The 14,370-nt window shown below is 39.4% G+C and overlaps 1 protein-coding gene across 5 annotated transcripts in view; it reads left to right on the top strand.

Moving 5' to 3' along the window:
• The window catches only part of PDE1C (phosphodiesterase 1C), a gene marked incomplete at both ends in the record, with an annotated part of 532,083 nt that overhangs the window by 477,129 nt on the left and 40,584 nt on the right, over window positions 1–14,370 (top strand). For all 5 annotated transcript variants that reach the window (XM_082632880.1, XM_082632883.1, XM_082632882.1 and 2 more), the window contains 2 exons: window positions 3,989–4,219; window positions 11,028–11,105. In XM_082632880.1, the coding sequence (XP_082489006.1) occupies window positions 3,989–4,219; window positions 11,028–11,105 (309 nt within the window). The remainder of the gene's footprint in view (window positions 1–3,988; window positions 4,220–11,027; window positions 11,106–14,370) is intronic.

The raw sequence follows: 14,370 nt of genomic DNA, 5'->3' as shown, positions 1-14,370 counted from the left end.
TGGTTGTCTTTATTAAGTTAGTTTCTCTCCTTTTCTCTCTCTGTTTGTAGGTGGTTTAGGTAGGCATTTCAGAGAATTATATTAAGGAATAATTAGCCCAATATCATTTTTAACCAAGAGCCTATAGTATCATTATTCAGAAAGGCAAATTAAATGAAGAAATCAATGTATTTCTCCAAGACTGCACAGACATTCAGTGTGGGATAGAACCAGCTCTCAGGAGGAATGTAATTTGTAGATCATGAGGGCTGTGCTCTACCTTAAGTCTTTAGCTCCTTGCTTTTGGCCATTTTCATAATGATCACATCACTACAGATGGTGTGAAACGGAAAGCAGAAGGAAATGAGATTGAACTACAGTGTTTGCTTTCTACTAGTCTAGGAGCCTAGGAGTTCCATGGATGTTAAATCTAAAACCTGAAAAGTTAATTCTTTGTATATATGTCATCTCTAGAACTGTTACCATATACAAATTAATTGTTCTATCACCTACTTTGTCTCATAGTAGGAAAGATTTTATATATATTAATATTTCACCTTGAAAATATAAGGGGATTGGATTACAGTGGAACAGATGTTCCTTCTGTCAATTTATTTTCTCTTTTCTTATTTATGTGTTTGCTTGATTTTGTCTACTTATTTTGAGTAGTAGCACTGGATGCTGATGGCTGATCTCACTAATATCAGATATTTCAGAGATACAAAGAAGAGATAGGAGCAGAGTAGAGAAGTTGTAGAACATTTCAGAGCCATCCATTGGAACATGATTGCTGCAGAGAAAGGAATCATGTCGGATCTGATTATGATGTCATAAGAGCTACCATTCACTAATTTAAACATTAATTGCCTGCTGTCAACTGTAGTTGAGCCCAAACAGACTTGTTTCTGAAATGTACCCCCCCCCGGTTTTTTGGGGGGGGTTGCTAGATTTTCCATAGAAAATTGGTCTGACTCAGTTGTCAAATGAATTTTTCTTGCTCGGATAATATGTTGCACTCTTGTAGCAAAGCAGAATTTAACACCTTCAGCTTTCCTCAAAATTACTTTTAACTTGGGGATATTTTGAATGTTGAAAGTTTGCAGTAGATTCAGTGGGGATTCTGTGAGAGGATTATACATTATTTTACCTGATATCTGAGTATAAATGAATTCTCTTCCCCCTTGGCCCTCTTTCCCTCTCTGTGTAGTAAGTACAGTCATCTTTTTACTTACCTATAGTCAAATACAGTCAAATGGCTAATTTTTTTTTTTTTTTTTTTTTTTTTTTTTTTTGCGGTACACGGGCCTCTCACCGTTGTGGCCTCTCCTGTTGCGGAGCACAGGCTCTGGACGCACAGGCTCAGCGGCCATGGCTCACAGGCCCAGCTGCTCCGCGGCATGTGGGATCCACCTGGACCGGGGCACGAACCCGTGTCCCCTGCATCGGCAGGCGGACTCTCAACCACTGCGCCACCAGGGAAGCCCCCTGAAATGGCTAATTTTTTTCAGGATAGGACTTTAGGGTGTGTATAGTTCCTGTATTTTATACTGGTCTGGATTGCTGATGATGGAATATGAGTCAGGTTCATTGGCAGATAGGGTGAATCACACCCTCTGTGTACATTTCATTTAGTCAACAAATACTCCATGAGCATCTGCTAGGTGCCAGGTGTTATACCAAGCACTGGGAATTCAGTGATGGAGATGACATTTGACCTTTGTCCTCAGCGCATTACAGAAGAATAAGAGGAAGTCTGGACGAACATTCTAGGGAGCCTTCTGTGGGCCTGCAGCCTATTTGAGAATGCCATCTCCCTATCTTCTGCAAGGGCATTCTTTTACTCTTTAGTTGTACCTTTCTGTAGGAGTCAGAAGACATATTATACTATATATGCACATAATTATGCAATTTTGTTAAGAAATTTTTCCTTACCTTTTCACTGTAAATTATCAATACATCCTGTTGGGAAGTAGAATATCATGAAATATTGAATGGCAAACATTTAAAATTTAAATCAGTGCTTATCAATCCTTATTGCATGTTAGACTCATCTGGAGAGCATTAAAAATATCCTCTTCTTGCCTCTCTCCCTCCAGAGTCTGATTTACTTTGTCAGGGGTGAGGCCAGGGTATTGGTTTGGATAGGTGGTTGGATGAATCAATGAAAGGATGAATGAAAACTTCATAATATACTAAGGAGGACATCTGAGCCAGGCAAATGTAAGGGCAGGAAGAGTAAAATGAAGCCAGAGGTCATAGACATGCACAAAATACAACGCCATAAAGCCCGGTGAGTGTGTGAACCTGGAACCAAATCTGGGCTTTGTGCTATTTAGCAGCTGAAACTAAGGGAAATGTGATCACATGCATAACCACTCTGGTGCCCATTAGATTAAAATCTCACTTGTCATCTATGAAAGCCAGCTGTTTTCAGGACCAGGGCTAACCAAAGGAAGTAAAGAAGACTCCTGGTAATGAGGTGTGGGGCATTTGTAACACATCTAGAGAAAAAAATGCAATAATGCTATTCATAGTGGAGGTTGGAAGCCCTTTTGAGTGAATTGAATGCTAGACAGTGAGTCTGTAGACCTTAAGGGAGGATTGGTTTCTGTTAGGTGCCTTCCGTTGGTCTCTGTAGGTTACTTCCTACAATCCAGCTCCACTTCATTGCCTCCAAGGCTCTGCATGATCTCAACCTTGCATGTCCTTGGTCACTTGACCACATCATCTGTCACTAACCCCTTACTAAATTTGCTTTAGCCATACTGGCTAACTCATTGTCCCTGGAACATACCAAGCTCATTCCAGTCTTACGGCCTTACACTTTTTATTTCCTCTGCCTGGAATGCTCTTTTTTCTTGATTATTGCATGGTCAGCAATTCATCATTCAAGATTTGGTCACATGTCACCTACTTCACCTCCTTCCCTAATGCCACCTCCTTCCCTTATGCTGATCGCGTTCCATCATATTACTGTGCTTTACTTTTTTGTAAAACTCTTTTCACCATCTGAAATTATCCTAGTGATTTGTTTGCTTAATTATGGTATTTTCTACTCTATAAGTCTTCTTGCTTGCTGCTGTATTCCCAGTGCCTAAAACAGTACTTGACACTGTAGCTGCTCAATAAATATTAGTTGAATGAATGTATCCACTTTTTCATGAATCCTTGACCATAGGCAATTACACTATGTTTTTGATTAAACACAGAGCCAGACCCTTTCACAGTCAACCAAATTGGAAATAAGGCTGACACCCTCTCATTAAAGAGGAAGACACAGACCAGCATCCCTGGCCAAACTAAAGGCTGCCTCTCACCCTGTGGACAGTTTGAAGACCATGTTTTTTTGTGAGGCCTAATTACCCTCCTCCTACTTTTAAATTCACAGACAGTGGCCTGCAACAGTATTATTCTAGTGGTGGTTATTTTCCCTGTATTTTGGTGTTGTAATCAGTTTTTTTATGTTTAAACTCCAGTTTCTAAGCAAATCTACATGAAACTTCAGTTTTTACTGGGCTGTGGGAGAGCTTTGTAATGTCTCTGAGCCTCAATTCCACATTTGTAAAATAGGGTTACAATAATAGTAGCTGCCATATGAGGTTGAGAATGAGAGGAAGTAATCCTTGGAAAGCGCTTACTATAATACCTGGCATAGAGGACACACTCAAGAGAACTTATTGGTGGTAATATTAATATCAATGCCAATTACAGTATTGGTTTATTAATTATTATTATCCTTATTATTACTTTCTCCCCATCCCCTTCTTCTAGCCCACTGTTTTCAGAAATGACATCACCATGAACAGATTTTATTGGTTTCCTGAATATACATACTAATCTGACTTGAAATAACCAAAATTATACCCCAAACGCACAGTAAACACCTTAGGTCATTTTAATGCATTAATTCCCAATGCAAATTCTTGCTTTTGTTCAAAGAGGCAATTCTCCTAATGGCATGACCTCTTTTTATATTTTCTCCACCTTTCCTGGCTTGTTCTGGATGCAGAGGAGAAGGCCAAGAAGGAAGCAGAAGAAAAGGCTCGCCTGGCCGCAGAGGAGAAGCAAAAGGAAATGGAAGCCAAAAGCCAGGCTGAAGAAGGTGCATCTGGTAAAGCCGAGAAAAAGGCATCTGGGGAAGCTAAGAATCAAGTCAATGGAACAGGAACAAACAAAAGTGACAGCCCTCGTGGGAAAAATTCCAAAGCTGAGAAGTCATCAGGAGAAAAGCAACAGGATGGTGAGTAGGATTGCACTGGTGAAGGGCTCTTTTCAGGGTGCTAATGATATGATGAATGGACGCTGGCAAAGAACTGCCCCTGTGAGGACAGGTCACAGAGCAGGGCTGCCCTGGCCATCCAGCTGCTGATGATCATACCTCCCTAGGCTGAGGATCCTATTAGGATCCCATCAAAAGCAGCCAGAAGCTTGCTTAAGCCATGCTCTCTGGGGAGATTTATATCTTTTGGGCCCTTTCCAGCTGGGTAGTCCTGGAGACTCTGGCCAGTGCCTGCCTACCAGCAGGAGAAGTTCCTATTAGCAATCCCAGCACATTTCTGAGTGCTTAGCACAGGAATGAATGAATAGAAAGGCAGTCTTCTGTAGGTACCATCCCCCTGGCAGGGCCGGCACTCATGTCTGCCTAAGGTCTATTTCCATAGTATTGTCTATATATCTGTAGGTGAACAAGTGTATACATTAGGATGACCAGTCATCCCAGTTAGCCTGGGAATGAGCGGTTTCCTGGGATTCAGGGCTTTCAGTAGTAAAACCAGAAAAGTTCCAGACAAACCAGGATGAGCTGGTCACTGTTGTGTGCATACAGTTGATGATTTCTTATATTTAATGCAACAAATATTTATTGGTTAACAACTCAATGCCAAGCACTGCTCTTGGCACTGAGAATTTAGAAATGAAAAGGCCACAAGAAGTCCACAATCTCCTAGGGGATATGGACACCCTCAGAATTAATTCTGAGCCAGTAACAGTAGTGGCATGGCAGATAAAATACCCAAGGGCCATGTGCAGAAAAGAGCAGCTTTGTTGGGTCTGGGGATTGCAAGATGTAGTAAATGTCAAAGAAAGCTTCAAGAAGAGGTGATGTCTAAGCTGTGTTTCAAATGCTGAAATTTGGGGGGACACAGGGACTTCTCAGCCAGAGAGAATACGATGAGCTAATGCATAGGGGCATGGAATTGCATACCTTGTTTAGGAAAGAGCAGGAAGTTCAGAGTCACTGGAGCTTTCAAGTGCCAGGTTGTGGCATGGTCGTTTGGCAGTCAGACCTGGATTCAAGTCACAGCTGTGCCTCTCACTTCTTGCTGGCCTTGGCCAGGTTACTTAACCTTCCATTGTCTCTGTAAAATGTGCATAATAATAACTGCTCATAGCTTGGGCCACTTGTGAGCTTCCAATAATAATAATGGTAGCAAAAGCAACAATGACAATAAAACAACTAGCATTTATTGATTATACACCAGATGCTGTTTAAAATTCTCTCTTGGGAATTTCCTGGTGGTTCAGTGGTTAGGACTCGGCGCTTCCACTGCAGAGGGCCCGTGTTCGATCCCTGGTTTGGGAACTAAGATCGGGCAAGCCACATGGCACAGCCAAAAAATAAATAAAAAATAAAAGACCATCCTTTAAAAAGAATAAAAATAAATAAATACATAAATACATAAATACATAAATTCTCTCTTTACATATTCACTCTCACCTGCCTCGTAGGTCCAGGTGATCTCCTCTGAACCATGGTCTAGCTATTATGCTACACAGCCCAAGTAAATGAGAAATACGTAGAAAGTGCTTAGCACGACACTCTCCAATTATTTTTGCAATTGACATATATAACATGTAGAGCAGAAAACAATGTTTTAATACATGTAATAATGATAAGAGCTCATGTCAGGACTTCCCTGGTGGCGCAGTGGTTAAGAACCCGCCTGCCAATGCAGGGGACACGAGTTCGATCCCTGCTCCCGGAAGATCCCACATGCCGCGGAGCAACTAGTCCTGTGTGCCGCAACTACTGAGCCTGCGCTCTAGAGCCTGTGAACCACAATTACTGAGCCCACGTGTCACAAATCCTGAAGTCCTCGCGCCTAGAGCCCATGCTGTGCAACAAGAGAAGCCAACACAGTGAGAAGCCCACACACCACAATGAAGAGTAGCCCCCACTCGCTGCAACTAGAGAAAGCCCGCGCACAGCAACGAAGACCCGTCACAGCCAAATAAATAAATAAAATAAATAAATAAATAAATAAAATGAAAAGGTGTTTAAAAAAAAAAAGCTCATGTCGTGTTCCAAGAGCTTTGCCTAAATTCCTTCAGGTAAGCCCCACGAACACCCCAGGAGGCAGGGAAGGCCATCATCCGACTTGCCCAGCCCCTCAGCAGCCAGGTTCTGGAGACAGCTCGTAACTAGTTTGCTTTGTATTCAAACGCATCATAGGTCAGAAAATATGTTCAATTCAATAAGAATTTCTAATACAACTGTTGGAGTTTTAGAGAACAATGCAAAGCACCCCTGTCTTCCCCTACTGAGGGTGGAACCAACTAAGAGGGAGACACCAGAATCAGAAAGTGATCACAGTGTTAGCTCCACTGCAACTGGAGCTGAACTGGAAAACACAGACTTGATCTGCTGAGCACATGGGCTTCTGCACACATCTGCCCTGAACTGGGCATGGCCCACGGGACACTGGCAGAGCAGGTGGGATCAGGCCTCGTCCCTTACCCCCCACTCCACACCTAAGCAGGCTGCTTCTGCAGTAACAGAAAAGGTGTGTGTCTTGTGGAAAACGCATCTCAGAGGGGGCTGGGGGCTGGAGAAACGGGTGGCTGGGCTGAGCTGTGCATACTCAACTCTTCCTTCTACACGAGTCTCTCCTTCCCAGAGGGGGAATATGTAAGGACTGGTGAGAAAGGCAAGATGTGTTTCTTCCCTACTTTTTTTTTCTGTTAGGGAAGTGGGTTTAAAATGTCTTTTCCTTAATAAAAACAGCCATTTTTATGTCAGTAACAGTTATGGAATGCTTAATATGTGCCGGACACTGTACGTGGGATTTTACAGACATTAAATCATTTAAAAATCCTAACAACTGTATGAGGTAGATATACTCATTTCCATTTTGCAGATGAGGAAACCGAGACTCAGAAAGGTTAAATCACTTGCTTAAGGCCAAGCAAACATTAAGTAGAGATTTCAGGTCAAATAGGAATGTGTGAGTCCAAATTCTGTACTCCTTAACCAGCATGCCTTTATTTGCGCGTTTCGACGCTATTGGTGAGAGTAGGAAATAGAAGGAATATTGAGACCCAGCTACTGTCCACAAGAAGCTTATAATCTGTTTATTCCAGGGGTTGTCACACTCTTTCTATAAAGGACCAGACAGTAAATTTTATGCTTTGCAGCCATACAGTTTCTGTTGCAACTACTTAACACGCCTGTTTTAGTACAAAAGCAGCCACAGATAACATGTAAAGTGAGCATGGCTATGTTGCAATAAAACTTTATTTATGAAAATTTAAATTTAAATTTTCACATGTCATTAAATATCCTTCTCTTTTTTCAGCTATTTAATAATATTAAAAACTGTTTTCAGGTTGTGGGACCTATATGACCCAGGCATTGGGACCACGTTTGGCTCATGGGCCATAGTTTGCCAACCCCTGGTCTGGTCAGGGAGAGAAGCCAATGAATACAAACATGCTGGTCACAAAGGAGGTTATACATTCTACGAGACAGGCATAAACAAATACTCAGAGAGGGCAGAGGTGGCAATAATTTATTTTTAAGATGGTTAGGGGAGTGCCTGAAAGAAAACAGGAGCCTGAGCCTTCAGCTAGGCTGGACTGACTCACAACTGCATTCATTTCCCAAAGTAAGCAGTAGTCTACCATTTCCCTTAAAAATTAAGTATTAAATGAGAGGTGGGGAAAGAAATCAATTTTGAGCAATAATAATAAAAGCTAATGGTGGTTCGGGACTTGGTTGCAGCAGCCTAATTAAAATGATTTATAACTGCACAGAAAGGCTCTTTTGTTTCCCCCTGTTTATTGAATAACAGCTCACATCAGCCGTTAGTCCATATTCAACCCATGGGAAATTACCTAATGGATTCTGTTCAAGGAACATCATCAAACAAACATGTGTCACTTTCCCGGCACCCTTCTTTGTGGTCGCTCAAGATACTTCCAGGATGGAGCTGAAGGATATTGGCTAATTGTGGTTCTAGACATTTGGTCCCCTATTAGCTATCATGGGAACCCCTAAGCTTTGGTCTCCATCAAGGTACTTTCCCCTTTAGCCTCCCCAACCCTGACTGAGGAGAAGGCAGGCTTCCACAGGCTGTTGGCTAGCATCCAGCACATCAGACTACTCCTGCTGACTTCTAGAAGACATCCTGGCCCTGCTGCAGCTGTGGGTAAAGCTGCAGTCCAGAGCAACCCTGAAACCTTAAAGTATTGTGCATTAGAGGTGTGAAGTCTCATTGAGGAAAGAAAGACCATTTTTTCTGTAGGGAATTAGTTTGACTACAAGGCTCAGGATCATCCTTGAGTTCATTTCTGGCATCCTTAAAATAGGGAAAAGCCAGTGTTTGAACTGTTCCATGGGGTTTCCAAAGGAATCCATCTATTTTGGCCATTGGTGGTGGTAATGTCCAATGACCATGTGCTTCACTCACACTCCTCCTGCTGGCACTGTGGCCACAGTTGACTCCCCTTCCCTCAAGCTTAGAATTTGTCAAATTCCATTAAAACTACTTATTTTGTAGAATGTAACCTAAAATGGTCTTGAATTATCCTTGGGTAACCATTTCTATATAAATCTATAGGCCAAAGGCATTTAAAAAAGGCAACAGTAGGGCTTCCCTGGTGGCGCAGTGGTTGAGAGTGCGCCTGCCGATGCAGGGGACACAGGTTCGTGCCCCGGTCCGGGAAGATCCCACATGCCGCGGAGTGGCTGGGCCCGTGAGCCATGGCCGCTGAGCCTGCGCGTCCGGAGCCTGTGCTCCACAACGGGAGAGGCCACAACAGTGAGGGGCCCACGTACCGCAAAAAAATAAAAAATAAAAATAAAAATAAAAATGGCAACAGTAAGTGGAAGTCTGAAATCTAGAGCTTAAGCTTCATAGGGAAGTTGCAAAATACAGTACTTGAGAGCTTGGCCTCTAGAATCAGACCTGTCTGTGTATGTTATGGTAAATTACTTTATCTGTGCCTTAGGTTCCAGAGCCATAAAATGGAGATGATTCTGTGGGGTTTTGCTTAAGACTATTTAATATTTAAGCAAAATCACTTTGTAGAAAGATCAGTTGGTCATTTGTCAGATCGATGGCTTAAACCAGATCTAAAGTAGCCAACAGGAGCAGTTTTGCTATAGCAGCAGACACTCTTGCAAAGTTTGGGGCAGAGATGCAGCCTGAGAGCATGTGAAACACATTCAGGAGAGCAGTCCACTACACTCAACACAGCTGGCCTGACCAGCGTGTGACAGAGTGTCTGCAGTGAAGTCAAGGAAAAACTCAAACTTGGAAAACATCCTCAATCATTTGGTGATTCAGCAAATTGATCACTTAGTGAATTAATCTCTGATGAATTTGTCTACTTTCAATAATAGTACCTTCATAATGAGGTTGCTATGAGAATTTAATGAAATGATGCATGTAAAGCATTTAGCACACTGCCTAGCACAAAGAAAGTAGAAAAGATAAATGTACCCTTCCCGCCTTGGGCCCTACTCCCTGCTTCCTGGCTGCAATAATTATTAGGGTCTTTTTGCTTTATTAATGCCAGTAATTTAGTAGTAATCTATTCTTGGTTTTATGCAGGCTAAAAAGAAAGCCGCCATCAGTAAGATTTGTAAGAAAAATATCCAAAACTTAAGAATAAATCTGAGAGAAGAAATACCATGTCCTTTCAATGTCACACTGGCATATTGTCAAAAAGACCTGCCCAAGGATTATTTAACTGTCTTAGGCAGGGGTCAGCAAACTTTTTCTGTGTAGGCCCAGATAATAAATATTCCTGGCTTTGCATGTTTCTGCTGCAACTATTCAACTCTACCATTGCAGCAGGAAAGCAACTACAGACATTATATAAATGAATGGATGTAGCTATGTTTCCAGTAAAACTTTATTTCCAAAAATGATAACAAGCCAGATTTGCCCACGGACAATAATTTGCTGACCCCTTGTTTTAGAAGAACATGACTATGTTTAACTTTGTCATTTACTATTTGCTCAAGCCTAGGTACTGTGAAGTTATGTACTAACGTGTAGATTTTTGACTACTAGAGGAGATAACCCCAACAGTTATAGTTTTATTGCCCTGTAAGACATAACCAGTTTCGTCTCTAACCTAGCAATCTTATTTTAACATATTTCTAAAATACCTAGAAATATCCATTTCCTTAAATGCTCTTGGAACCATCCTTACTGTCTTCCTGGTTCCTTCATAAATGAATTAAATAAATTTTTGACACATGTTCACTCTACACTGGTGTGCATAGTGTTTTTTAACTTTTACATATTACATTTCAACAAGCTCATTAATTAAAGTACCATTTACAGCTCTGTTTTAGAATAACAGCTGTCATTGAGTGACGTGCCAGATAGCACATTCAATACCTTAAATGCATTTATCCTTATATTATGCCTATAAAGTAGGTATTATTATCACCATTTTGCAGATAAAGAAAAGCACATAGAAGTTAAATAGTAGCTATAAATTGATATAACTTACAGTAACGTGGGTTTTTCCTCACTCCACAGCCTAATAGTAAAGCTGAACTGCCTTCCTTGGAAAATAACACCATTGACTTAAGTACAATCCTGTTTAACATGAACTTTCAGTCTTAATTTCCAGATCATAATCCAATTTCCAGGACCTAATCCAGTTTCCTGATATTTACACTCAGACATGTAACCCCTCACGACTAAAATTATGTGGTTTTTTCTCTTTTTTTACCTTGACAGTTTTAAAGATATTTATAACTTCCCCGTTAGCTTTATACATGTACTGTTTGTCATGTTTATTACTTTCAGGTGACTTGAAAGATGGTAAAAATAAGACAGACCAGAAGGATCAATCCAATGTCAGAAATGATTCAAAGAAAACAGATGGTAAGAGCGTAATTCCCATTATATTTTTCCATAAATTGTGCAATTTAATGCAAGCTTGTTAGATTTACACATAAAGTTGCAATTGTGTGAAATTGTTAATATAGCCTTATACCCTGAAAAAAACATTCACTACATTTAAAGAGTACTATTATCCCTTTTTCAATAATTTACAAATTATTGTTGTATCTTTTCCCTTCCACCATATTTTCTCCATCACAAATGAGTTCTATACTCTTTCTTTTCCCACTTGCCATTTTTCATTTTAAACTTTATGAAAAGTTGATTCTGGGCTTGCTGATTATAATGGAATGGAATATAAGTCTTTGTGAATTATGCAGCGTAAATGGGAAATGTTCCATGTTTTCAGTTTTCAATTTTTTATACCTTTAATGAGTTATTATTTTGGGGAAAAACAAAAACAGAAATCTGTTCAGTGTTATCAGTATGTTGGGAGGCCCACATACTGGAGACTGCATAGCTGTAGAATACAGTTTGGTCAGCAAGAGTACGTCTTAAAGGCAAGCTTTGGATGACAATCCCAGACCAGTTAGAATGAACCTACATTGTAATGGGCTTCATAAACACTGCTTTTACTTTGTATAAATAGCATTCCATTCTTTATAAAATCTGAAAGTTCAAATTATATTGCCCTCCAAACTTTGGACCATCAGATTGAGAAAACTACTCTCACCTTTTATATAGACTTGTGGGGTGCCACATGAATGAATTATTTTCAGTGTGTTTTTAGTCATGTTTGAAATAGCATAGCTGTAATTTTTATAGTTGCCCAGAAATATGAATTTTCCCTTAACTTTACTTGACTACATTAACAGAGATATAAGAGATAGCCAGTGTTTGTGTCTCTCAAATGATTCTCTATAATTAGGCCCTGCAAGGTTATTTACCAAGTCCCAGGGAGGGAGTTCAGCAGGAATTTTTCCTTTATTGAATGTTCTGGGAATTGGAATGTTTAAAGATGTCAGTTCATGAAATGTAAGTCAGTTGTGAAGAGTGGAAAGAGTGGACAAAATACAATCCATGGACATCTGCTTCTGCAAAGAGGGCTACCAAGAATTAGGTTTACCCTTCTACCTGAAACAATTTTTTTAAAAAAACAACATATGTGGAAGAATGGTTTTTCAAGAAATGAAGACATCAAGAAATATTGGGCATCAAGAAATGAAGACAGTGCTCTCTAAGAGACAAGAAACAAATGAAGTAAGCCCGACGATTGCCTCAGCTTACAGCATTGAGAGGGTTTCCAGGCAGACCTGATGGATTCCTTGAGTTGAGGAGTTGACTAAGGATCCATGGATACCAAGGCAGCTATAATTAATGGGATAAAACACCAGAGAGGATAGAACTGAAGAGAGAGAGAACTCTAGAAATCTGAAGAGTATTCATCAGAGTACTAATTGACTCTCAATGAGGAATCCATCTAAGACCAGGAAAGAACCATTCAAGAGGTTTAGAAAGAACAGTCCTGATGTTCACACTTCACACAGAGCAATAAAAGTGCCTATTCCTACTAGCCAGACTAGAATACCTCATAATTTAAAGGGAATTGGAATTTAAAGGGAATTGGGTAGAATACTCATAATTGTCTTGCCTTAGCAGGGGAATAATTAGTTGTAGGCTAAATGTTGCTTTAGGCTCACCTAACAAATCTTAAAATCAAGATATAAGAGGATCAAAGTGTTTCCAAGTAACTGCATCCCAGGATAAAGCATGTGTGTGTGTGTATACACACTCCCAGCAAGCTAAAATTCACAATATCTAACATCCAATCAAAATTTACTGGACGTGCAAAGAAGGAAGAAAACACTACCAGTAATAAGAGGAAAATAACAACCAATTGAAATCAACCCAGAACTGAAACAGATGTTAGAATTAGCAGACAAGAGCATTAAAGTAGTTCTTACAATTCTTACAACTCTAGCCCATATGTTTAAGTAGAGACATGAAAGATATAAAAAAGATCAAATGTCTAGAGATGGAAACTACAGTGTCTGATATGAAAAATATACTGGATGGTATTAACTAAATAATATTGTATGGGATTAATGATAAACACACTGGATATGATTAGACATTTTGGAAGAAAAGAGTAGTGAGAATTAGCAATAGAAACTATCTGAAATAAAGCACAGAAAACAAGAATAGAAATTGTAAAGAGCATCTATGAGTTGTAAGACACCTTCAAACAGCCTAATGTATGTGTAACTGGAGTCCCTAAAGTAAAGAAGAGGGAAAGGAGGAAAGAATATTTGATGAAGTAATGGCTAAAATTTTGCCAAATGATGAAAACTATAAGTCCATAGACTTAAGAAGCTCAATAAAACACAAGCACAAGGAATATAAAGAAAATTACACCAAAAGCATATTATAATCAAATTACTCTAAACCAGTAATGAAGAGAAAAAATTTAAAAACAGCTAGAGAAAAAATGATACATATGGAGAGATGAACAAAGATAAGGATAACAGTAGATATCTCATCAGAAACAATGCAAGTGAGAAAACAGTGGAGCAACATCTTTAAAGTGCTAAGGGGAAAAATTCAACCAAGAATTTTATACCCAGCAGCAATATTTTTCAGATATAAAAACTGAAAGAATTCATTACTGGTAGACCTACACTACAAAAAATGTTAACAGCAGAAGGATAGATATGCCAGATGGAAATATGGATCCACACAAAGAAATGAGGAGCACTAAAAATGGTAACTAGATGGATAAATATACAATATTTTTCTTATCATTTAAATATCTTGACTATTTAAATAATTGGCTATTTGAACAAAATAATAATATATTACTGAGTTTATAGCATATATAAAACTAAAATGTATGATGACAATAGCATAAAAGTGAGAAGGGGAGAAATGTAAATATGCTATTGTAAAGTTCTAATATCATACATGAAGTGATATAATATCAATTGAAGGTATTGGGTTGGCCAAAAAGTTCGTTCGGGTTTTTGGCCAACCCAATAGATTGAGATAAATTAAGAGCATATACTATAAACTCTAAAGCAATTACTAAAATAACAAGATAATGACATATAGCTAATAAGCCAAAAGAGATAAAATGGAATCATAAGAATAATTAATCCAAAAAAGGTAGAAAAAGAATAAGAAGAGAACAAAGAATAGATGAGACAAATAGGAAACAAATAGCAAGAATATAGACTTAACACTAAGCGTATCAGTTATCACATTAAATGTAAATGGCCTAAACAGCCCAAATAAAAGGCAGAATTTTTCA

Source organism: Mesoplodon mirus (assembly GCF_964341445.2).
Source record: "Mesoplodon mirus genome assembly, chromosome: 9".
Taxonomy (NCBI): Eukaryota; Metazoa; Chordata; class Mammalia; order Artiodactyla; family Ziphiidae; genus Mesoplodon; species Mesoplodon mirus.
This window is presented reverse-complemented; position numbering and strand designations above follow the sequence as displayed.